At 29.4% G+C, this 27,681-nt stretch overlaps 1 protein-coding gene across 1 annotated transcript; it reads left to right on the forward strand.

Annotated features, from left to right (window-relative positions):
* Positions 1 to 1,967: 1,967 nt before the first annotated feature.
* LOC142332190 (V-type proton ATPase 16 kDa proteolipid subunit c-like) lies at positions 1,968 to 17,953 on the forward strand. The gene is made up of 3 exons (XM_075378474.1): positions 1,968 to 2,187; positions 11,210 to 11,402; positions 17,143 to 17,953. The coding sequence occupies exons 1-3, from the start codon at positions 2,112 to 2,114 to the stop codon at positions 17,345 to 17,347; spliced, it is 474 nt and encodes a 157-aa protein (XP_075234589.1). The 5' UTR covers positions 1,968 to 2,111; the 3' UTR covers positions 17,348 to 17,953.
* Positions 17,954 to 27,681: the final 9,728 nt, after the last annotated feature.

Raw genomic sequence — 27,681 nt, forward strand, 5'->3', positions numbered from 1 at the left:
GTTTAATATCTTCTTATGCTCTTTTTGGCCAACTGGAAATGAAAGCTTCTGCTCAGTACAGATTTTAAGGGGTCGAAGTTCATCAGTAATCTCACTAACATCTATCTCCAAGAGGTCCCAACAAAAGATGGTATACTCTGTTGGTATTCAGGGATTTGTGGCATACTGTTTTTATGTAAATACCACCCATGTTAGTGAGACACAAGAGTGATCGCCTGATCGACTGTATTGAGTGATCACTAAATGTCTCAACAAGTATCGTGCTGTCTCTTAATTTCCTGACATTTTTAGGTGAACTACTTTTTTCTTTTATAACTTGCTTCCTGATTGTTTTTAAGAATTACAGATCGTATATTATTCTATTCCATACAAGATGAGTCACCAATCAAACTGTTCTCTTAAATAGAATTTTTATCCTCATCAGTCATTTCTGAGTGAAGTCTTTTTACATGACTTCTGGTGGTGATTTTTTCAGATAAACCACCAACCATCATAGCAGTTGTAAAACTCAAAATTTTGGTCCCACGAGTACCAGGGAAATAAAAGACCATCTCTAGCTAGAGCTATAGAGTGGTATTTAGCTAGAGCTAAATACAACTGGGTCCACCAGGGTGCCCAGAGGACATCCTTCAAGGCTCACTACGTAGAGCCATTCACCCATCACAATGATAGTTTCCACCTTGGGTATTGGTTCCATTACGTCAGGTGTCGCAACAGCACTGAGTGTAAGTTAAGTGTAAGAAGATGTATTGTAAGGGTATATGTTGTAATTTGTGTAGTGTTCTTGGTGTAGAATATGTGTGTAGTGTAAATTGTTCTGCAGCTTGGTGTGTAGTGGGAAGAAAAGCTGCAGAGGCTAGACCTCTGGGGATGCCAGCAGAAGTAAGCAGGCTACCAAATTCTAGTATAAACACCAGATATGTTAATGTAATAAAAAAAATTAAACATTTATAGGTGTTAAAGTCAGTGTAACTGATGTTAATAAAAATGAATTAACAAAATTAAAAAATCAGATTCAAGTAGTTAGTGAAGAAAATGAAACTCATGAAAGCAGTAAGTTTGAAGAAAATAAAATCTAGACAGTCAGTGATAGTAAGAAGGCCAAATAGTAGGTGTACAAATGATGATGATTTTGTAAGTAATTATGTTCATATTATTTTTTGTGATGTAACTGTACCAAATACATATGAAGTGGCAATGATAAGCATTGAAGCTAAAAAATGGAAAAAAACTGTTAATAGAGAAATACAAAGTCTAAATAAGAACAGAATAGTTGAAAAGCCAAAAAATAGTCATTGTGTAAAATGGTTTTTAGAAATAAAGGAATACAGTTTTAAGGAGGAGTGTTAAATTAATCATATGTAATATTTAATAAAATTTTATATAAATTTACGTAACGCCATGTAAAGGGAGAGAAAAAATATAGATTGTGTTTATAAAATTGTGTTTATGGTACACATCAACAGAATACTATTTTTATGTTTGTGATTATGAATAAAGTCAGTTTATATATTATTATTAAATTGTACATAAGAACATTTTATGACATTGTTAGTATAAATACATTATACGTTATTCAAACATTTATTCTAAAAATTTCCCGATCTCATTTTTTATAAATTTAAGAGACTGTGCGGAAAAATGAGTTTTCATAGCCTGCAATATTTCATCGATTATAAACGTGCAATTGTAGAATGTATGAAAAATATAATTATTCACTAAGATACGTTGAACATTTTTGATTGCTTGAAACTATTACAGACAAAAGTTGAATTTATTTTTAGTTTATTTGAAGATTATTTGTTTTGTTTCTTTGTTCGCAAATTATTTACATGTTAATTCTAAAAGATTGTGGTACAGATTAGCCAATGGTAGTCTCTGACGTCACAAAACCGAAATCTAAAACATGTTGCCATTCGCGTAGAAAATGAAATATCGTTGTCTGCAGCCAATAGTGAGCTAACACACTCGTTGACGACCTGAAATTTTCTACTTGTCATATGACCGTCGGCCACTTTACACCTTGTTTGACAGTGGATCGTTTAGTTTTTAGAAGTTCGGTTTAATCCCTTTTTCGTTGTACTTGTAAATATTCGAACACAGTATTAAAAATGACGGACGTCAATAATCCTATCTATGGACCTTTTTTTGGAGTTATGGGTGCCTCTTCGGCGATTGTTTTCAGTGGTAAGTTAATTCTTACGGATGATACGGTATCGATTAGGCGTCAGTAATATATTTTTTTTCTTAGTTGTGCTTTTTAATTTTATTTATTTTTCATATTTGATGATTTTACTTTTTTTACCACTTCGAGACTATGTTGAATGTTATTTTCTGAATAATTACCTTAAATATTCGGTATTTATGTGCAAACGGGATCAACTGATTTTGATTTTCGCTGTTTTCTGTTGAAGTATTCATTTTTTGCCCAGTAAATAATATTCTTTTGTTACTAATAAGTTGTGTAAAATGTGTATATTTATGTTACTTAAACGAGGTTAACGAGTGTTAGGTTATGTTTGGTTAATTTAGGTTAGGTTTGGTAACCCTCCGGATTGGTCTAGTGGTGTACGTGTCTTTGCAAATCAGCTGATTTCGAAGTCGAGAGTTCCGACGTTCAAAATTCAAATACTTTTTTTTAGCTTCCGGGAATCACCTTCGGGTATTTACTCAGAGGATGAATGTGGATGATATGTATTAGTATAAGTGTAGTCTTGTGCAGACAGTCTCAGGTTGACCATTTCTGACATGTGTGGTTAATTGAAACCCAACCACCAAAGAACACTGGTATGCACGGGTATCCGTATAAAAGTAACTGCCTTTAATAAACGTTCAAATCCTAGTAAAGGCAGTTACTTTTATACGGGGTTTAGTACTAGATCGTGAATGCCGGTGTTCTTTGGTGGTTGGGTTTTAATTAAACGCACATCTCAGAATTGGTCGATCTGAGACTACAAGACCACACTTCACTTACAGTCGTTCATATTATTCGCATTCTACCTCTCAAGTAATACCTGACTGTTTCCCGGAGGCTAAACAGGAAAAAAGTTTGGTAACGTAGCTAACGATTCCGTGTACTGAACTTTGTACGATATGAAATAATCATACCAAACATAACCTAACGCTCGCTAATTTCGTATAATTAACATCAAATATACAACATATTAATAACAAATATATTTATACTATAATTTTACAAACAGAGAAAATTAAGTGCCCTACATTAACATAGAAGTATTGAATATTGTTAAATCGACTTGTGCTATATTTACTTTGCTTTGTTTGTATGGTTTAATATTTAGTTGTGGTAACTCTCTTTCCAGTAAAGCTCCACAGGGCTTGGAATGGATAGGGTTGTGTGATGACCGGTAACATCACAAGGTGGGAGCGCTCTACGTGGTTGGGGGTGTGGTTGAAAACTCTGCTTAGGTAGTATCTTTTTGTGATTTCCTATGCCCTGCTAATGTTAAGAAATTCCATTTATGAACTGAAAGTGTAAAGTAATCTTGAAAGAAAATTATGCTCTATTCTGAGTGTATAAGAATATAATATAATTTATTTGCTTTATTACTAATAATTTTCTTAGAAATCATTTTTGTTAAAATTTGGATTGAGTGAAGTCTTCTGGGTGTGTCAGGTAAAATTCTGAACTATTACACCCATTATTATCAACAGAATATATTTATAAATAAGGTGACCTAGTCTGACTTGTGGCCACTCCCACATGTCAGGTGATAACTGAGGACAAGATCCTTGAAGGATCAAGGATCTGTAAATCCCACTAGAGATTTACATTATGAAATTATGAATTTTCAACAGGTTGTTTTTATTCATAGCATGATTGTTATATTATAAAAATAAATTACAGGGAAATTTTAGTAAGAGAGTTTTCATTTGGATTAATTAGTTTGCTTGTTCTTGTTGGATTGTAAAAGTATAGTTTTAATAATTAAAAAAATTAAAGCTTCTTAAAATTTGTTGATTTGAATTTTCCTCACATTTCTCTTTTAATAGTCATTCCTTTGCATTTCACATAAGCAAAAAAAGTATTTCCTGTTCTGTCTTTTATTAAATATATATATTTATATTGTAGTAATTGTTTTAATTTTGTTCATTCTTTTTAATTGACTACCCATTTTGTTTATTGTAAGCATGTACAGAATAAATTATATTTCAACCATCAGTCTTCATCAATGCATTTGTTTTAAATTAGCACTTTTTAAATCACGATAATACACCCCTCAATTTTGTTTTATTTATATATATATATATATATATATAAAACATATTACTTTTTTTATTTTTTTTTTATTCTTAAGTCTGTATTTATAAGACCCATATTCCTCAGTACCAATATATTGTATTTTTTTATAAACAACCCAAGTACAAAATTACAATCTAATGAATTTGTAGTTTTGTACTTGGGTTGATCAAATTGATTTTTGATTATAAAAAATGCAATACACACACACACATATATATATATTACACTTACAATTATTTCATTAATTTAATTTACTGTTTCAATATTAAGGAATTTCAATATCTTTTTTTATTATAAATTGAAAGCAAACAAATGTCCATGTTTTAATCATTTTAGGTCATTGAAATTAAAGTAGGCTCTTTATTTTTGGGTGTGGTTAAGTGAATTATTTGATGAATTTGTACAAAATATTTACCTTTTTAATACTTTTCAGTAGTTAAAAATTAAAAAGTATGTAAATTTTCTTTTAATTTAATTACCTTTTCCAGGAACAATATAAATTTTTAGACAAGTTTTTTTTGAAGTTTATTATGATTTTACCTAATTAAAATTTTTTAACATTATGTAAGTTCTTCGTGAAATTATATGAAAGATATTTATTCTGAGCTTCATCAGTGCATTGTTTTAAAATTAGCCACTTTGTTTTAAAATAAGTCACAAACATTTTATGTATTTATAGGTGGAAAATACTTTATGAATGTTCTAATTTTTGTATATTTACACCTCATTCAAGATAAAAATAAATTCTTCATAAAATATATAAAGTACTTATTGTTGTAAAAAAAAAAAGAACTGAAATAATTCAGTTTATAAACTTATTACTATGTTTGCATCTTACCAGTTTAGAAACTAATTTGAATTAGTGTTTTCGACATTAATGGTTTAACTATTTAAAACTTAATTTTGTGTATTGCATTTAGTTTAAAACTTAGCAAATTTTAAGCAATCATTGTTTCTTGATAGTCATACTTTGGTATTATATTGCAAACTTTTGACAATGTTGGAGTTCTATGGCATAAAAAGTAATGAAATAAGTAGATAAAATTATACCTTTAGTAAAAGTACTATAAAAAGAATCATTCGTAAATATGAAAAGCTTTTGTAAAGTTACATTATCTAACTTTTGTAAAGTTAGATAATCTGATTTAAACCTTTTTAATGAGATGAAATCATGACTTGGAAATTTTTTTTAATTTTAGCCTCCTTTGTTTTTCTTAAATTTACTTACATTTTTTAATCAGTTTTTTTAAAATTATATTTTAGATTAGTCAGAAAATGCCCTCAGAAAAATGGATTGAATTTTTTTTAATATCTGTATGTAGTGTTTGCAATAATAATCTAATGCTCAATTATCCAAAAATTTTAAAATAGAATGGCAACTTTGTAGATATTAATACATAATTACTGTATTTATTAACTATTTTTAATTAATTATTTTTCATGATTGGTTTGGTTTAAATACTACAATTCCACTGTACCAGTCTTTTAGTTTCAACATATCTTTTTCAGTTGCTGTTTATTGCTCACCAGTTTTTGTCTTTTTTTTTACACAGTTTTGCTGTAACTCCACTTTTTACATGACTGACTAAAAGGAGTGTAATGTATTTAGGATATGTTTGTTCCACCATAGCAGCTCAATGGCCGAACTGATTTAGATGTATGATCCTGTGATGGAATCCTTATGTTACTGGGAATCATAGGCTATATAAATGTGGTACACACACACACACACATAAATATATAATTTTGTAATAGTGGAAATTTGACAGTTGAAGCTCAAACTTTAATGAATTGAATTATGAATTGTGAACTGAGAGCTTTTATCACTGTGTCAGCTGGGTTTTAACTGAATAATTTAAATCAATCGAATGAATTATATTACAGAATTAATAGAATTAGATTAACTAAAATAAAATAATATGAAATCAATTTTTAATGGGCTTTTAATATTTAAATAATAATGGGCTTCCCGTGAGGACTGTGTGTAAGGCTAGAGTGGTGAATTGATGCGAGCATGTTGTGTGAGGCTAAACACTAATCATCACCATCAAGTGACCAATCATCAACTGGTAAACGGGGTGGCCCTGGGTGGTGTTTCAGGAGGTGTAATGTTTTGGGAGGTGCTCTTATAATATCTGCAAACAATCGTCCGATTTTCAAAATTCAAGTGGGGCATTTGTTAATAGGTTGAAGGCTAACTTTTGCCACATATGTACACTCTTGATGAAACAGATCATGGTTATTCGGATATGTTGTTACATCTTTGCAACCCATCTTCTGGTTTTCAAAATTCAAATGGACTATTTACTAATATAATACAAAATCATGATGGAACCAAACCAGAACAAAACTTAACTGATGTACTCAGAAAACTCAAGACCAGCTTGTGCTACGCCCAAGACCAGCTTGAGCCCGGCGAGCACCCACAAACAGTCTTTGTAGAGTTTGATGACAATACAATTAGAGGTAAAGCTGTCTGATTCGGATTGAGGATTGAGCCCACTATTGCCAACTGTGATGCTTTAGGGGGAACAGTATATGCTGCCACTAATATTGCTAATATTATTTTATTTAAATACTGTATAATGATGTCCTTTATTTCCATACCTTGTTTTCTTTTTTGTTTTGATTTATTGTTATTTTTTTAGTTCAGTTTATTTTTTTATTCATTAGCAGTACTGTTGTTTCTTTTATTCATATCGCATTTTCTGTAAATATTTAATTTAAAAAACAAATAGCAGGTTTGTTTTTTTCCATGAAAATTGTTTGCTTTCATATGCCAGTTGCCTTTGATAAACTTAAAAACATTTTGATTTCATAGTTTTGTCCTGAGTTATTACTGTTGGGATGAGAAATCATTGGCACACTCATGCATGCACAAATTCTTTTTTTTGTTTGATTTAATAAAACAATTGTTTTTATTTAGAAGGTGGTTGGTTTTAATATTTAAACTTTAAATAGAAATGAAATCATTCACTACTTTTTTTTTTTTTTAACATTAGCACGGTAAAATTTTATTATTTCTCCTAAAATGATATTGTTTGGGTTCATAAATCATTCATTTATAACCACTTAACTTATTGTTGAGATTTTCTAATATCACATGACAAGAGAGCATAAGGTCTGTAAATTAGTTAAAAACCACAGATTTCCTGACTTTCTGTAAATTTTTTACAATTTATTTTAGGAAGTAGTGTAGTAATTTTATGAAAAATAGTAGAAGGAAAAAATGTTAAAAGAAAATATCTTTGTACTGAATTTTTTTTCCATTTTCTTAATAATAATCTAATCTTGAGTTAGTTTTGCAAGCTCCATGAGAATTTCTCAGAAGTTATTAACATTCATAAAGATCACAGTATATACTGAATTTTGCTAGATATTCATAAAATCTAGTTATGCTTATTATAGTACAGTAATGAAATAACAAGTTTTTTTTTTTGTAAAATTGAAAATAATTTACAAACACTCAAAGAATAAAAAAATGATTTGTCCATAAGGGATGGCTAATACTTAGTAAATAGTTGCTTCATTCAGATTGTAGAATGATTATTCAGTAGGTTTATTCACTATAGGCCTACAATTTTTTTTAATAATTGTATGCAAGCACTTGTAAAAATAAAGAAAGTGCTGCTTTATTTACTGGAATTTAGTGAAATGAAACCATGAAAAATCATGATCAGAACAACATTACTAAGTATAAAATTAATTGGTACTTCCTTGTTAATTGGAGGGGGGAGCTACTCTATTTTAATTTTCACTGTTTTCTGTTTGCAGTAATCCTAATAAGTTATATATAATTTTTATATTTAGTGTTGTAAAATGAAGTTAGCGAACAAAATAAGTTTACGTTTGGTTAGGTTAGGTAATGTAATTAACAATTTTGTGTACTGAACTTCATACGATATTGACAACTAACCGAACATAACCTAATGCACTCACTAACCTTATCTAATTAACATTAAATGTGCAAATTAAGTATAACTTATTAATAACGAAAGAATATTTAAACTAAATACAATAATTAACATACAAAATACTACAACAGTGTTGATTGACTGGCCCTACGTTAACACAAAAGTACCAATTAATAGAAAAAATAAATTATTTATTTATTTATAATTGAAACATGATATAAAAATAGATTTTATAGTATTGGTTGATTCCTGTGTACATTTGTAGTATGCTAAAGATAGCTGCAAAAACAAACCTCACTATAACATTTGTTAAAATGTTTCACACAATAAAGAAATTATCAATTACTATAAAAAATGTGTTTTATATATATATATATATCATTGAAACTTTTTTATTAAGTTTGTTTAATTATTAAATTATTTAATTAACCGTAAAATGTCAGTAAGGAGATGTTAGCTGTTTAATTAATTAATTTATTATTAGTTTCTGCCATTATTTCAGGTAAGCAGGTTTATATTGAATTCATACTCATTTATCTGTGATGTTTATAATTGGTTATTCATTTACAATGAATAAAATTTCGTTTGGATTTTTTTTTTGCATCTAATATATGTTCTGGTATGGTGGTACAGTTTGATTTTTAAGTATCATAACTGTAGTGGTTGTAGTTGACCTGATATGACATTGTTACTCTCAAAAATGGCATAACCATTCCCAAAAATTAGATGCAAGGATAGTGAGAATTGATGTGCGTAGCCTAATTTACTGTAACCAAATGTACTGTTTTATATTAGCATACCAAACTCCCTGAAATGCATACAGTACTCAGCTCTACAAATAAATAACTCTTCACCACAGAGATCAGTTGTGTAATGAGCATCATTACTGATTATTCATGTAGTATAAAGTAATAAGTAGTATAGTTGTTTTCGCAAAGTAAGCTTTGACAAACGATGCATGACACAATATTTTTATTTGATATTTACAATACCAAATACAGCATAAATGCTTTTTATTTATTAATCTGCTTTAATAAATCCTTTCTATGATTGACTGTACAATCAAGAAAAGGGTTGATCATTGGTTTTTAGTTTGCTTTTTCACTAAATGCAGGTAATGTTTTCAAGATATGCAATTATTTTTATGTGACGAAAGTAATGGGTTTAATAATTAGTGGTTTTTGATTTTCTTGGTGAAGTCATAATTGTGGGCGACTGAAATTTTTCATTTGTTATATCAATTGTTAAAACATTTTCTGGTGTCCTTTGCCTAGGCTTTCCCATACATTTCAGTTTCTATTATTATTATCTTACCCAGCAGTTGGTTTTTATTCTAGCTACATGGGTTTTAGAGGGTTTAATTAGGTTTTGTACATAAAAAGCCTAATTAATTGTGGGCTGTATTACACACATGCACACACTTTTTTTTATTGGTAAAGATAAAAACAATTTTCTATAAATTATTTGCTTTTTATAGCATAACAATTACAGAAGATACATGACATTTTCATTTTTATTAATAAAAACAAATTGTGAAGAATAGGTAGGTATTAACTTCTAGGAATCTCATTCGTGTATTAAAAAATATTACAATCATTTTACCGGTTATGCAAAAGAACTTTATTCTAATTCCCATCAGTAAATAAATAGAAATTCTTTTTTTCCTAATGATCTGTAATATTATAATTAAAATTAAAAGCTGTATGTAATGTATTAAAGACACATGCATGCATTTGTTGTATGCAAACATTATGTACTATGTACACAAGTGTTAGACAAATAGTTAAATGAAGAAGAAAAAAGGTTTAACTCTATAAATGGAGGGAAATAGAATTTTCCTGAATAGCAGGAAATGCAAACTGGTTTTTTAACCTAGAGACTCGCTTACCATAACTGTAATTTATGAACAGATTTGAATAAATAAGGCATCTTTTTTTTTATCATCAAACACTCAACGCTTTTTATAATATAACAAAGGTACTTATCTAAGTAACCTAGTTACTTAAGTATAAGTAAGTATGGGAAATTATCAGCTGTTAAAATTCAAGACAATTTATGTAAGTGTGTGACAAACTTTAGAGATCTATGTTTAATTTGAAAAGTCTCTAGTTTCTGGGGCAGGCAACCGCTTAAAAAAGGTTTCAATTTGATATTTTTTTAGTTTTAATTATAAAGGAAATGGATATGTCTTTGGCTGTCTGAGTAAGAACTTAAAAAATCTTCATCTTAAAAGATTTCAGAATAACACTAAAAATCATTATAATTGTGGTCGTGTAGAACTCAAAAAAAAAAAAATGGCCTTATGACGTAATAAGATAAAATTTAAAAGAAATGTGATCTTAACTATAGAAAAACTATTTGAAATCATACAGGTGCTTCCCCATAAGCTTTAATAAAAAAAAATTTGACAAAGTTGTCATTTTAATAAGTTACGCTGTAAGGCCAAATAAGGTATCAAATATTCCTTCCCACACAAATATTGTTCAAAAGAAGAAAGTATACAATTGATGTTCAATATATTTTTTTTAACAAGAGAGAACAGAATTTTAAAATTGTGGATTTGGACATAAATATTTACAAGATGAAAGAAACAAAAAGAAAAAAATAAATGCTTGCTAGAACAAAAATTGGCAAATATATCTGGCACTAACATAAAGTCATCTGGTCATAAGATAGTCACTAAATCATAAGTAATTGCAGTACTGTCACTTTTTTTCTCTGTGAAGTGTATTGTGTACTAATAAAATATCTTAAAATATATTACCGCTCTTTACCATTACAGAGAAAAAAATTAAATTTACAAGAAACCAATAACTATGTATGCTTGTAAAATATGTACATGAACTTGAAGTGGAAAACCTTGTTACCTATTTACTATCACTGTACGATGACTTTGATCTTTTCCCTCGCACGTCATTATACTAACTTTTGTTATTATACAATTGTTACACAACAATTCTTATTAATATAGTAGAGAATATTTTTGTATAGTTCTGAACTTTTTTCAAATATAATGTTTTCTTTTTTCTAGCACTAGGAGCTGCATTTGGAACAGCAAAATCAGGGACTGGTATTGCTGCCATGTCAGTGATGCGGCCTGAATTGATTATGAAATCAATTATTCCAGTTGTTATGGCTGGTATTATTGCCATCTACGGTTTAGTAGTCGCAGTACTTATCGCAGGTGCCCTAGAAGAACCTCAAAATGGCTACTCACTATACAAGTGAGTTTATTGTTTTAGTAATTTTATACATATTTATATTATTTTTATGTTCAGAAATATTTCTTTAAAAATTGCATTTTTTATGTGGTTACTGTAAAAATAAACATTTATATTTTTCTTTTCGCTTTGTAGTTTATGGCCTTGAAAGTTCTTATATATATCTGCAATTTCATTTTGGTGATATATTGAAAGTAATAAATGCCCTTATGAAGATTGTGATTGTCATGATTACCCATACTCAGATATAATACTGTGGAAAACAAATTTTACTCTCTTTTTGTGTGTATTTATTAATAATATTTATCTTAATCTGTTGCAATATTGAATACTTGTATTTGAAACTGGTTTTGTAAGAGTGAACAGGTTTGTTGCTAGTATTATAGGTGTTGATATTGACCATCTTACTTAGCCAATGTAAATAAAAGAATTTATTTAGAGTAATTGATTTGTAATTTAACTTTTTTTTTAATTTTTATTCAACTTAACTAATTGTATTTGATAAATTTTTATAGTGGAAGTCCACTATAAATTTTGTTAAAAACACCTTAGAGATGGCGTGTTTTTCAGCTACCCATGGAACTAATAATTCTGCAAACTATAATGCTCAGTTATACACATTGCGTGCTTCTGCTGAGGCTCTAGTGAAGTTGAAATCTGAAAACCTACTGTAGTCACTAGATTTGGTGCTCTGTAGTTAAAGAGGAATATTAAGTACATTGATTTCACCTCAGAAATCAGTATGAAGAATGCAGTGAGGTCGCTATCAAAGAAAGGCTGCCACTATTCTTCAATGACAGAATGAAAAATTGGTTTTTTATAAGTAGGAATGTGTAACTGTAAATAGCGAGTACATGGAAAAATAAATGCAAGTTTTTGATATGCCATATTTGTTTCATTTGACTACCTCTTTTCATTTGCGAGTTGTGTGCAACATATTTCAGTCCTTGTTCTTTGGTTTTTTTATAATTTTATAATATTTTTATTTTATAATATTATTTTTATAATATTTTTAATTTTTATTTAATATTAATTTTTAATTAACTTATTCAGTGGTACTGTGCAAAAATAACATTCGTGAAAAACAGGCTTATTTTTTTACATTTTATTACATGAAGAGAATGCTATTTTTTTTCTTAAGTGAAATGTTTACAATTTCAGTTAGATGTGATGAATGACAACTAAGTTACTGTTCCTGGGAATGATAGGTTTGGCTGTGACCCCAGTGCATGAATATGTTTTTACAACCTTGAGATTTTAATAATCCATTGAATAATTTGGTTAATCTATGGTAAAATATTAAAACGTTTAATGGCCTAGTTGTTTGGTTTGAGCAAAGAAAAAATAAAAGCTGTTGTGGGCAAAGTAAAAATAATTGACAGGTTTACCATCACTAATAATTGGCATGTATAAACTATTGATCCCATGACATCTGAATCAGTTATTACACCATATGTATTTTGCCGTTGCATTTGTTGTAGGTTTTTTAGGTTTATAATATTATTATTTTCATCACTATTTTTTTTACTATATAATTCATTATCTGTCACCATCTCTGTCATTGTCATTATCCTATTCATAGTCACTTACCATCAAAATTATTAACATCATGCACATAGTGTAAAATTTGTTCCAGTTTTTCTTTTGTCATGGTTTTCTTCACCACTGATTTGTATGTTTCAAAGGATTGAAACATGAATTTTACAACCATTCATGTTTCTAATACTGCAACAAAGAGCACAAGACATAGGATTAGAAAACATGCTATTGCATTAGGTGGTGGCTATTCAATGTAATTAGTTAGCAGACATCACATGAGTGACCAAAATACTTACTCATGTTAATTAAAAATCATTTTTTTGTACGTTTGAGTAAAAATGTTTGAACAAGTAATTCCAGTATTAAACCTTCATCATACATTTTTTTTTTTTTGTAAACTTTGCAAATTTATTAACACTGCTTTTTTTAAATGTAACCAGCAGATTATTTGTCATCCATATTCACCTGTTTTCATTACATCAGTCTTCCATATACTAACAGCTGTCTTGTGTAAAAGCCTATCATCCAGCAATATAGGCTGCAAACGTCACTCTTAGTAAATTAGACAAAACGATGACTGGTGTCTGGCCACTGTATTATGTACATTTGATATTAGTTATATTGCTGAATGATTGTATTGAATATTGCTGGAAATATGTAGTTTAAAATACGTGCTTAAATGTGTAATTACATAACTTATGAAAATTCTAGTTTAACAGCATGATGCGATTAACTAATTATTTAAATTATAATTAATATTATTAAAAAAAAATGTTTAATTATAGTTTTATTTTTCAAGCGATCAAGAAATTTTGGTTGTATAAAACTGTTGAATATTTGTTGAAGAGTAACATTATTTTGTGATTGTACAAAAATAGATGTTTATTGTTTTAATATACAATAACGTATTTCCTTATCATATATCTGTTTAATGACTAAGCAGAAAATGTATGATTAATAGATAATTCTACTTTTGCTTCTCTTTTAATTATTGCATTTTCTTTTGTAGAAATTTTTATTCTGCATATGTATCAATTAAAATATTTAATTGATGCTATTTCTAACCGAGGTTTTTCTGGGTGATTATAATAATTTGTAATCAATTTCCATTAGTATTTAAATTATATTTATGTAAATTACTGTAGTTAAATGGTTAAACTAAATTTAATTATTATTGTCAATCTCATTTCAATTTGGAAGTATTTTATTTTAATTTAATTGTACCTAAACGACTTAATTGATGTATTTAGCCTGCATCAAATTTGCATTATTAATTCACAATTTTATTAAAAAAAAACAGATAGATACGAATTTACCAAGTCCTTGTTGCATTTATTATGATATATGTTGATTTAAGTTTCATTTAAGCCAGCAGTTCTCAAACTTTGGTACGTGTACCAGTGGTGTATGCAGAACTTTTCAGTTATATGATAACAGAACAATACAAAAAAAAACTATTATACAAAATCATCACTACAACAGATATTTATTGTTATTAGCAATTATTTATTATTATTAATAATAATGCAGTGGATCTGCGGTTTTAAAACTATTTTTATATAATACAAAAGTATTTTATCATGCATTTCCTTTTCCTTAAAGTTTGAGGAAATTATTTGTGTGTAGCAATAATAAGAATATCAGTTACTCAGCTTAGCACATCGATGAGTTCTTACATGCCATAGTGCACATGTAGTGACTTGTCTATCACACCTTGTTTTATAAACAGGTTTCTTAATGGCATCTATAAAAGGATTGCTGTACATGTCTTCAGCAGATAAGTGAGTCAGTTGCGATTATCCTATACAGACGGATACAATTGCTGCCAGTGTTTTACATACTCTGTGATAATCTGATTTGAAAATATTGTATTGTGTTACTTTTTCATTTGTTAAAACTGACGTGGTATTGTCAGTCGGTATACATATCACAAAAGGTATTTCTTATATACATACTTATCTATGTACTTTGCTTGAATTAATTTAGTTTGGTTCACTTAGTTCAGTTGACGTAAAATATAAATCAACATGGATCTGTGGCTGGTTACAGCAATGACAAATAAAACATTGTCGGTTAAAATCCCTGCACTGTGGTTTGCAGGGTGCCCCTTAGGTCCACCCTAACAAGTGTGTGATGTAATTTCTTTCTGGTCATGGCGACTTCTGAGACAGACTAGTGATTTGGCCTGGTGGATTCAGGTGTGTGTCCAGATTGTGGACAACTAGGTGATGCATACCGTGTAATTAACAAATGCGTGAAATATGAACTTTTGCGCACGGAGACTATTTGCCGGATCAACATTAGATCTACATTAGAAAAACTAGGTCGAATAGGTAATTGTTGAAATGTTGAAAATTTCATCGGGTACTTGATAAGAGAACGGATTGCTGAGGGAATTTAGGGTTCCACTGGTCTTTCCTGTGTCTTGGTTTTGTTGTTCTGGTGGTTTGAGGTTTGAGGTTTGATGTTTTTGTAGTGTTTTGTTTGTTTAGTTTTATTTTTGAGTTATATTTAATTTTTTTGTTATGTTACGGTTGCTTGTTGAACTCAACTTCTAATCTATCGGGTAGGTAGTTGTGTTTTAAATTTCAGTTCGTTCATGTCACTCAGTCGTGTTAAAGACTCAACATAGATGTGTTTTGTTTTAACAAGTTCATTTCCTGGTAGTGCACCGATGGGAATATCACATGTGGTATTCGCATCCGCGGCATCCTGATTGAGGCAAGAACAAGGCTGAGAGATGCCTTTTGCCTGGGTTCTGAAGATTACCTCCAGTAAAGCCCATAAGGGCTAGGTACAGAGGAGGTGGCGACCAAAACTGCCACATGGAGGGTGTTTTCATCTACGGGGTCAGGATGAGCTCTATTTCAGAATCAAAATTTGTGGTGAGTCAAGATATATTTCCTACTAAAATACAAAATGTAAGAAAATATGATCTTGACTACATTAATATTGGGATTGTCATGGAGGTAAACAAATGTATTTAAAAAATAATAGACAAATTCATGTTTGCAGTTTTGCAGTTCTGAGATTGATAAAGGATGTTTGGTATCGTTGGTGTGTGTGTGTGTGTGCATGGAATGCGTTTCAAATTGCAGATTCATGTTTGTTGCGTGCTGATGTATGTTGATGTGTGAGTGTGAGGTATTGGGGATTCCTTTGTGCGTAGTCAGTGCGTGGCGAGATATGGTGAAAGACGGATATGTGTGACGTCTTAAGTGTATAATTAGCAGTAATAAGTAATTCATCACAATAAAATGTTATGCAGCACTATTGTGTGTGTGTGTGTTGATCATTTATCAGACGATCATTGTTCATTTAGTGAAAAAACCTAACAAAGGAAGATAATGAAAAATTATAAAAATTATTATTTTTATAATTTTTTGCTTTTTTGGCACAACAATAAGGGATTTCTTGCTATCTTTGATAAATGATGCTTTTGATAAAGGTTATTTATTTATTATTTTTTTATATTTTGGTTAATTCATTATCTTGATAACAGTTATTTTTTAGTGGATTATTTTATTACGAATGTTGCATCAATTTGACATTCTTGTAAGGATTATTTTTAAATTGCAGACATTTTGGGTATGGGAAGTTTCTTCTTCAAAGGTTAGTATATATTTAGTGTCAGTTTGTTAAACATAACATTGACTCAGGCTGATTTTGTTTGGTTAATAAAGTTAGGTTGTTGCAGTGAGTAATGTGAGACATGTTGTCCTTCACATTATGCTCATTTTTATATTATAAAAGTTAATAGCAATAAGTAGTTGTTCTGTTGGCAACAGTAATGATTTTCCCTGAACCTTATCACATTATTTTGATAATCATGTATTATAAGTGTTCATTGTTCTATTGAAGCCTTTTTAATTTCTAGTATATGTTGAAATATAAATGTCATTTATCACCCTTTTGTTATACTGTTTCTTATTTATTTTATGAGTGAACAAAAAAAAAACCAATCTTTTCCTTATGAAAAACAGCTTAATTAATTTTGTTATCCTTATTCACTTCTAAAAACTAAATTTCATTCCTGTGGAAAAAGCTCATGTTTTCCTCTACATAATAAAAATATTTAGAAGTACTTTGAGAGACCATATTATTTTTTGTACCTTGTATTTTATTTTTATTTTTACCCATGTTCGTGAGAGGTTTCGGTTTTTGTAATTAAAATAAGTTTTCTTTTTGTTTGTTAATGTTGCAGAGGTTTTCTCCATCTTGGTGCAGGTCTTGCAGTCGGTTTCAGCGGATTGGCAGCTGGCTTTGCAATCGGTATAGTAGGTGATTCTGGTGTTCGAGGCACAGCTCAACAGCCGCGTTTATTTGTCGGTATGATTTTGATCTTAATTTTCGCTGAAGTATTGGGTCTATACGGGCTCATCGTCGCTATCTACCTTTACACAAAATAAAATAAAAGTAATTAATATTTTTAAAAAAAATCCAGAAATAAAAAACTGCTGACGAAGAAGAAATCCAGAAACAAAGAGACTTTACATGTTTCTTATTATTATTAATTTGTATCAATGCCTTATTGAGAAAAGGAAAGTTTGATTTTTAATATTAAAAAGTTAAAATTTAAAAAACAAATCTTTATTATTCAGCTTTAGGATATTTTTTCTCTTAAAGGTGGTGTTACAGTTTAATTATAACAATAAACATGGAAATTCTCCACCTTTATTATGTAATAATTCTTTCCCCTTGTATGTAATAAATAGTATTGTTTAAATAAAAAAATATTATTATTGTTAATTAATAAAATTGTTTTATAATGTTGAAGAAAAAAATAAATTGGTGTTCATATACATATACATTGTAGTGTTTCCCATAGAAGAAAGTTATTAAGAAAAAAATCATGTTCATAATGATTATTATTATTATGGCTTGTGCATATTTGTGCACACAATATGTACCTATATATAAATATGTATTTATATTAAATATGTATTATATTATAATATATTTGTATATTTAATGTTATTTTTAGTTTTAAATAAATTGATCTAATAATATCCTCATGTTTTGAATTTTTTTTCCTTCAAATAATGAAACCTAGAACTATTTCATATATTGTCTTAAGTAAGGTTTTTGAAAAGCGCTAATTTTAAGTAGAAGTTGAGTACAGTAATCATCATGGTTGAGTTGACCAGTGAGGATGTATAACATTTTTCTTTCCAGTGACCAAAGTTGTAAATAATTTATGCTTTGACCATTCCTTCTTGAAATGATTTTTCTTCACTTTGATGTCCCTTTCACTCCAGAAAAAAAATAGTGTATCTGAGCTGCATACCCACTTACAATGCAGTGACTTAAATCGCAATATAGTATGACAATACTTATAGTACTGATTTTTTCCAACAGGATTTTAATGTCTCATATGTTTTTATTCACAATGACATAAGCCACCCTTGTGTGTGGAAATTCATTTTAGTTTGCAATGAGACAGCTTTCAAACTGATTTTCAGAGAATCAATGTATGTAAATTTTTTATGTGTGTAACTAAGTACATCCATCACAGCTTAACCTTTTCCCATCACAATGATCCGCGGTTGATTTGCGGTCTGCGAAAATATGTTGGTATCTGATTGCCTCCCTTCGTAGTCTTATGCTACCCTCTTGTGAAAAAAATTTCAAAAAATTACAGTATATTAAAGAGATTTAACAGATTCTGACAAAAAACCCGTTAAGATTGGATATTTTTTATGCTTGTACCAAAAAAAAGTTGAAACAGTACAAAAATTACGATAATTTAATTGCAGACATTTTTTTGCGCATTTCTACCGCGCTTTTTATTAGCAAAATTTTTTTTTTGCTTTGTGTTTATGAAACGTAGTTTGCTGATTTTAAAAATAATACTTTCAAGTAAATCGGTTGAAAATTGGACAAAATATGATGAAAAACCCGTGTCATAAATCACAGTTAGTATAAGTGAAAGTAGATTCAGAGAACTACGTTTTATAAAAATCCCCACCACTCAAAAAGCTATTCAGATTGACAAAAACCCATTTTTACTGTATAGTGTTATTCATTACGAATCGATGTGCGTTACATGTTTACTGATATCATTTGTCAGAAAAGATATTTATAGATCTCAAGTAAAAGTGACATATTCATCACCACAAATTCCTTCTTTTTTTTTGTGTGCCGTGTTTCAATACATTGATATGTTGCTAGTAAGATAAGCTATTTTAGTAAATAATAAATAAATCCGTAATCCTCATAGCAATTATAATACACAAGTCACACACACAAGCACATTTCTGAGAAAAAAATGGTCATATTCTTTCTAGTCTAAATAAAGCATTTTACATTGTATTTTTTACGTCGTTCAAATTGTCTAATAAAACTGATTCCTTTGTGAATATAAAAAAAAATAACCGACTTAGATCCCATATAAAATGATTTTGTAACAGCGTTTTAAAACTGACGCCGCACATAGCCAGTTCCAAGGCTACATGATCTAAAAAGGTTAAGCAATATACTAAATCACTTTCTTCAAAATAGAAATCTTGGAAGTTACAAAAGAAATGTACTTTAGCGTTATTGTGAAGAAAATTCCAGTCTTGGCCAAGAACCTAAAAGATTGTCATTGTTTTTTTAACAGTTTCAAACAAAGTTAAATTAGCCACGAGTAATCAAAATTTACGAAGAAAGAGATACTTGCTTCAAAAGTAGGATCACCATGCTCCTCATTTTGAACTTTGAACTCTATAGTTAGATGTATTGGAAAGTATTGTTAGAAGTATGTGGTACATGTATGTTTCAGCTGTGAAGTACTAGCCTTGTAACAGTCACGTACTTTTTACTGTGTTCAGATCTACTCCTTATTTCTCACTTATCTATCTAATATGGAAGTAACAGCCGATGAATGATCTTGTGGTTCACACCACACTGCAGGTATGACAAACTTTGATTCATTTACTGATGCGTTGCATCAGTTGGCCAATTTGAACAGCAGATATGACATGTTACTAAGTGTTATAAAGGAGTTGATTAGACCTTTGATGACTAGTGGTGAATGCGTCTTCCCAAATCAGCTGATTTGGAAGTCGAGAGTTTCAGCATTCAAGTCCTAGTAAAGTCAGTTAATTTTACATAGATTTTTAATACTAGATCGTGGATGCTAGTGTTCTTTGATGGTTGGGTTTCAATTAACTACACATCTCAAGAATGTTCGAACTGAGACTATATAAGGCTACACTTTACACTCATACATATCAACCTCTGAAGTATTATCTGAAAGGTAATTACTGGAGGCTATACAAGAAAAAGAAAGACCTCTGATGAACATAATTTCTGATAGTCGGCAGAGTTACAATGATGACCTTACGTACAAAGTTACAATTTTACTCATCAGGTTGTTTATCATTTGGTTAACTTTCAAGATCCATTTAATGGAGGCAATACAAATGCAGTGGAGAGTTTATGGACAGCAGCAAAAAACGGAGTTGCAAGGAGTGTGGTATTTGAGATCTATGCTTGACTCATATTTATGTAAATTCATGTGGTACCAGTGTAACATCAACAGGAATGTTGGATCAAATTTTGTAGGATATCCACTTTATTTAGCCTGCACAATATAGAATAAAAGTAAAAGACATATTTCTTGATATTACAACAACAATTTAGGAAATGGATCCACTTTTGAATAAGACTTGAAAAGATTTCATTTTCTTTGATAAGCCGTATGATTTGATAATATTACGAAACAGCAGATTTCATAAAAATGGTATCTACTAGAAAAATGTATGGGGTTTTCTAACATGTAAACAAAAATAATATTTTGGAGGTTACATTATGATAAACAAGATACTAGAAATATTGCAGAAAGGTTTTGTAGATGAACCGTGTTCTAGTAGATGTTCTAGCAATTGAACATTGAGTGCAGACTCGCTGTTCATTTTGTCTATCTATTAAATCAAAATGCAAAATATACATAACAAAAGTGTTTAAGCTTGCAGATATACTGACTGATACACGTTACATGGATAATATGGAAATTTTCACAGTTAAACAATCTAGTAGACCCAAAATGAAAGATCTCAAAATATTTAGTAAACCAATATAACAATAAATGTTGATGGAGAATTTATTAATAGATTAATTGTTAAAGAAATTAATAAAATATATAGCAGTAAATAAAACTAAATTAATAAATAGAATTAAATTTAAATTCCATTATAAAATAGATGAATTTACTATTTTAAGATACATAAAATTATAACTTACAATAAAAACTTAATATAAAAAAAAAAAAAACAATAAGTTAATAATCAGATTCAATTAACAAAGCAGGTGTTTATAAAATGAAATGTGGAAAACAAATCTGTACAAAAGTTTTATATAGATATGAATATTAGAAATTCTGATATACCTTACCCAGAGCATTTAAAAATATGTCAAACAAAAATTGAACTATGGAAATATTAAAAAATACAGCAGATCTTTTTTCTATAATGGAAGATATTAAAATAATGGAAATTAAAAATATTAATAAATACACCTACACAGATGTTCTGTGAAAAGTGTACCGGGCCAGGGTAGGAATGCATGGAAATGAAAGGGCTCGGTTGATTGTTCTCACGCTCAACTGGGGTCTGGTTCGGCAGGCAAAAAAGGATAGGAGTATAAATACTCTGGGGAAGACCAATTGAAAGGAGTCATGCAAAATCAATCTAAGCAAGACGTTATGATGTCAGTCTGCAAGAGGAGTGACGCGAGTTTGAAGCGAGAGTATTCTGCGAGGAGATCAATGAAGGAGTCAATTACATTTGATGCGATTGAGGTGATGTTACGAGTACTTCCAGCGTGAACAGTACATGAAAACAAGAAATTGTTTGGCGAGTTACTGTAAGACTATAAGTGAAAGAGATAATGTACTAAATCTCATTCATAAATTTTTAGGGTAGTTTTTTATTTGTGAACAGCAAAGGTATTTGCAGTAAAAGAAATTTTACTTGTCTTATCTGTTGTTAATACAAGACTAATGGTTAAAAGTGTTAAGACTAGTGGTTATACTAATGTTTTTTGTAGTGGGACTGAATTAAATTTAACTCTGTAAATAAATCTTGATGATTAATTTAAATTCTGTTTTGTATGTAATCACTGTTTATTATTACTAAGATTTATTATTGTGATTGTGATTACTATGATTATTATTTGTTTATTATTATTACTGATTTATCTTGTTTTATTTATGCTCTTAAGAGTAATAAATTGTAGACATTCTACATTGTCAATCTCTCAACATCCCGATCGAGCCTTGAACATGTGACAATATAAATATAATAATTATTAATAATAATGATAAATAACCACAAAAAACAGAATAATTAAACAAATTTTATTGTACCTACCTCATTTAATACAGTAGTATAAGGTATCTTGTCATCAAATTTACATTTTATTAAATACAATACAAATGGAGTGTAGTATAGATTTGTAAGACCTTTCTTTTTACTGTTTAGCCTCTGGTAATTACCATTCAGATAATATTTCAGAGGATGATATGTATGAGTGTAGTCTTGTACAGTCTCAGTTCGACTATTCCTGAGATGTGTGGTTAAATGAAACCCAACCACCAAAGAACACCAATATCCACGATCTAGTATTCAAATCCGTGTAAAGATTTGTAAGACCTATTCTTAGCCATGTTAACTTATTTTGCCACACAGGGTGCACAGCTGAGCAAGTTCTGTCATACTACTGTCCTATTGTTGAACATAAACTAAAATTAGTTAAAAGTAATATGGTAGCAAATTTATTTATTTCTGTGTATTTACTATTTCATAATAGATAAATCAGGAAGAATTATTAAATGTTATAATTAGATGTTTTTGAAGTTCCTTATTGGTTCAAATTTCAGTAAATCAGCTGCTGAGTTCTTTGTTGTTGATTTATAGACACAATTTTTTTTCTTCTACTTTTTGTGTTATTTAATTTTAAAGTTATTTTAGTTAAAATATTAAAATTATTTTAGTTTTATGAAGTTCTTATTAATCTAAAATCTGTTTATATAAAAACTTACTTTTCATTTTATTTCATTAATATATGTTTCACAAATATAATATATACGTATAAATATATATATCTATACATACATATATATATATATGTTAAAGATCACAGTTTTGTAATAAATTAAACAATCCTTTTAGTAAATAAATTGGTGGCAAGACACAATATATGAGAGTCATTTAATAATAAAGAAACAATGCAGACAACATGAATTTTTGTTATCATTATTCTGTTTTTACTTATTGTTTATACAATACAGATACAAGTAATCTCGAAGCTAATTAATTGTATTCATGTATTTAATTATTCTGTTCAATTTACTGCTAAATACTTATACAAAATTAATTGCATTTCTATATGCCTACTAAAAATCTGACAACACAGTTGTGGGACTTCACCGGAACGCGGTTTTAGCTACATGATGCATCGTTTCTGATACACAGCTTACACACCCATAACTTAATTTAAAAAATTATTTTATTTAAATTAGTATTTTTTTGTTTATTCAATTCAATGATTATATTTAATTCACATGGGTGTGGTGGTACTCTTTTTCTTTTTCCTGTTTAGCCTACGGGAATTACTGTTCAGGTATTACTTCACAGCATGATATGTTAAAGTGTGAATGAAGTGTAGTCTTGTACAGTGTCTCAGTTTGACCATTACTGAGATGTGTGGTTAATTGAAACCAAACCACCAAAGAACACCGGTATCCACGATCTTGTATTCAAATCCATATAAAAATTAACTGCCTTTACTAGGACTTGAATGCTAGAACTCTCAACTTCCAAATCAGCTTATTTGGGAAGGGGTGTGGTGGTACTAGTGGCGATGATCAGCACTAACTAAACTGATGTAATTTCACAACTTGTTTAAGAACAAATTTCACTTGTACGGTCAGCAGACTGTTGCAGCCACAAGGCTTAATGCACCAGGTACCGTCAACTGTGCGATCAAGTTTGAGTCCCTGCCAGACCGAGTTACTTTTTTACACTCAATGTTATTCATTCATTCAATTCTACTGTTCACCTGTGATGTCACAACATATCAGATGACTGCAACAGCTATATGTCAGTGCTAACAACCTTTGAAATATTAAACGAGTAAAATAAATAATTAATATTTACCATGTAAATATATTTGGTTAGCAACCCTGTGAAATTTAAAATTTTGCGGTCCAAGAGAATGAGGGAAAACGGAACTTCCCCCAGGGAAATTTCAAGATGGTGGGACTGCGACACTAGTTTAGAGCATTTCTTGGGATGGAGGTGCAAATTTGCAAATATTGTTATTTTTTAATCGTTAACAAATGTGTTTAAGAAAAAAAGACCTTAATTAGGGGAAATCTTGAGACGCTAAGGGTGACCTTGCTCTAAGCCTCACCCTCTTGACCTTTTATGTTGAAATTTTAATGGCATCAATGCCCCCAAATATAGATGTAATCTGACCAAGTTTGGTCAGATTAAATGGTCAAATCGGTCCAGTAGTTCTGGAGAAATAAGGTGATTTAGAGCCAACACATGTACATATGATGAACATTAACATATGAAAATTCCGTCTGGCTTATTGGTTTCTTAGGCGTCAAAATGTCAAGATCCAGTGAAAACTGCATATGCCCAAATTTGACTGTTTACAGTACTTTCCCTAATAGAGGTATAGTGCTATCTAGATAGGAAAGTAAAAGTGGGACTTTTTTTACATAATTTTCAAAGAAAATTATGGTATTACTTTTGGTTGCATGGTGTGATTGAGGGAGGTGAAAATGGATTTTCTTTACTTTTTGAGTTATGAGGATTACAAAAATTACATTTGAGTATAAAGTTTTATGTTTCAAAAATTTCCAAAACTACTGGATCACTGAAACACTGAAAATTTAGATGTGTTGTAGTAGTATATCTGAAGTTGTGTGCATGTGATAATTTGATGAAGACTGGTCGAGTCGTTCTTCAATTACGCTCAATTTAAGGTCAACTTGTAATGGTTTATTTTTCATAAGTGCTTTTGCAGCGAGTTTAAATATGATGTTTAAAAAATTAGTTGCTTTTATAAATAAATGCTGGTGTACTTTGGTGATTGGGATTCAATTAACCACACATCTCAGGAACGGTCAGCCTGAGTCTGAACATGACTACACCTCATTTACTTAGCTTATTGTTCACTAGTTGAACAAATTGCAACGTACACAATAGGGAAAACAAAAATGTCAGACAGTGAAATAAAAGGATTTTCTCTATAGAATAAATTTTACTTGTTCATACTTGCTCATTGAAAATTACATTTTCTTTTACGTGAATTTTTTCAAATGTAAGTATTTTAAATTCTGCCTTATAATACATACACTATTAGAATTAAATTGTTGTTTACTTTAATTAATTTGTATTTTTTTTCAAGCAATATAGTTAATAACATTAGTTAATTTTTAAAAAAAATACTTATATGTTGGCATTATAATTTAAATTAATATATAAATTATTATTTTGTTTTTTTTAATGCTGTGAAATTTTATATTAATCTTATGAAAAGTGATTGTAAAGTTTTAAAACTGGTGCTGCCACTGCTCTATAGGAAGGGTTAAGTTGTTTCTGTTCTTGAGACATCCTGTAAAGATCACTGTGATATCTTTATTCAGTAAAGAGTGGCACCTGGTGAGTGAAGAGACGTGTTTTACGGTTCTTGGTGGATTACTGATTTCACAAAATAGATGAAAAAACAAAATAATGAGTTTGTGTCAAATTTTGTTTGAAAACAGGGAATCAGTTTCAGAGTCTTATGAACTCCTAAACAGCTTTTGGAGTTAAATTTCAGGCAGGTCAAATGTTTTTATCTAGTTAAACAGATTTAAAGATGGCCGTGAATCAGTTGAAGGTGATCCCGGTCAAATCAGCCTTCCACTTCAACAAATAATGAAAAAATTGTTAAAGTTGGCGCCTGACCTTTGACCCATAGTGCAGTTTGACCGTAGACTTACAATTTGGAGATAGCTGATAACTGAATTTAAGATTCTAGAATCTTAAATCACCTGACTGCTGATCATAGTTATCAATTGATAGCTGATAACTGAAGATTGGAACATGCGTTGATTGTGAAATTCATCCTGAAACTGTAGTCAGACCAGCAGAAACAACACCCTCTTGAAATGTTTGAAGATCTGAAAATCAGGCCAAAACTGACCCAGATTTCTTAAATATGGTAACTGCAGGTGACGAATCACGGATTTACGGTGATTCCACAGACCCATGATTTGATTAAATCTGCTTATAACAAATTTGCTTTAATTTTTACTTTATAATGCTTATTAAGTAAAAACCCCATCACAGTGTCTTCTTATTCTATACAAATTATAATTACAAAGATATCACATTTTCAATAAAAATGGAAAAAAAAATTTAGCGATTAAGATTTGCCCGTTCCATTAGAAGTACTGTTACAATTAGAAATTATCTAGGCCCTTATTTTCAGATTAATCTAAAAATATCACTAGAAGAATATACTATTGGATATCATCATGTACAGTTAAAATTCAATTATATCCAGCATTATACATGCATGACACCTTCACTTTGTTCACCACAGGTCATAACTACGGTGAAAATCATTACTCATAGAGAAAGTAAATCAGATTAGTACCTTTTGTACTAATTGATGCTTTGCATATATTACAGCTATAAGAAAAAGTGGGACAGGCAGTATAAAGCTTAAAATGAATACACCCTTTCTATTAAGAAATGGTGAGTAAAATTCCAATAGAATAAAAAAAATTTAAATATATTTTTATTTAACTAATGAAAAAATTATAAAAAAGTACTGAAATTTCACTATTTGGAAATTACTGAATTCAAGTATAAATCGTTTGTAAAAATTTTCCAATACTGTGAATTGAATGAATTTATTATTCCTTTACACTTATATATATTACATTATATTTTTAATCATTTCATTGAGAGTTTGCTATTAATACAATGAAGGGTGCTTCTCATTTTCATTATTTGTGATATCAAATGTACAGGAATTTTATTAATAAATTCAATATGCATTATTATAATTACATGTAGTTGAGAGATGCAATAAATAAATATTCACATAAAAGAATTCACAAGGTGAATAGAAAACAGATATATAGATCGTCATTTAAAAAGAAGAGATCGTCGTCATTTTGAAGAGAGAAATAATTTAATAAGAGGTTACTATAAACATTTATTCTTGATTTAATATGAAAGTGAAATTATATTTCTTTTTTTTAGTGCATTTTTAAATATACTTGTATTAGAAAATTTTTCCCAACTATTTATACTTTAATTCAATAATTTCCAAATAGTGAAATTTCAGTATTTTTTGCAATTTTTTCATTAGTTAACTAAAATCTTTACGTAAAAATTTTTTTTTTATTTTACACTTTTTAGTCTCAATAGACTAAAAAAATGTACTGTCACAATTAGGCAGTGTATTATTAAGAAACTTCTTGAACAAAATTTCAGGGAAATGTGTTAATTTATTTCTTTTGAACTATTTATGTATGACTACATAATTGTATATATTCTTAGATGGACTTCTTCTGAAATATAATGACCATATATAACCCCTCTTCATATTACAGGCTATTCATTTTCTTGTGTAACAGAATACTGATGGGCACTCTCTGTCGAAGTCTTTCATACACAAGTGTGGTTGTTTAAATTTGCAAACAACAAATGTTCTATAAAAAATTTTTTTTATGGAATTCTTTGTCACA

The sequence above is a fragment of the Lycorma delicatula genome, chromosome 11 (genome assembly GCF_047948215.1).
Source record: "Lycorma delicatula isolate Av1 chromosome 11, ASM4794821v1, whole genome shotgun sequence".
Lineage (NCBI taxonomy): Eukaryota > Metazoa > Arthropoda > Insecta > Hemiptera > Fulgoridae > Lycorma > Lycorma delicatula.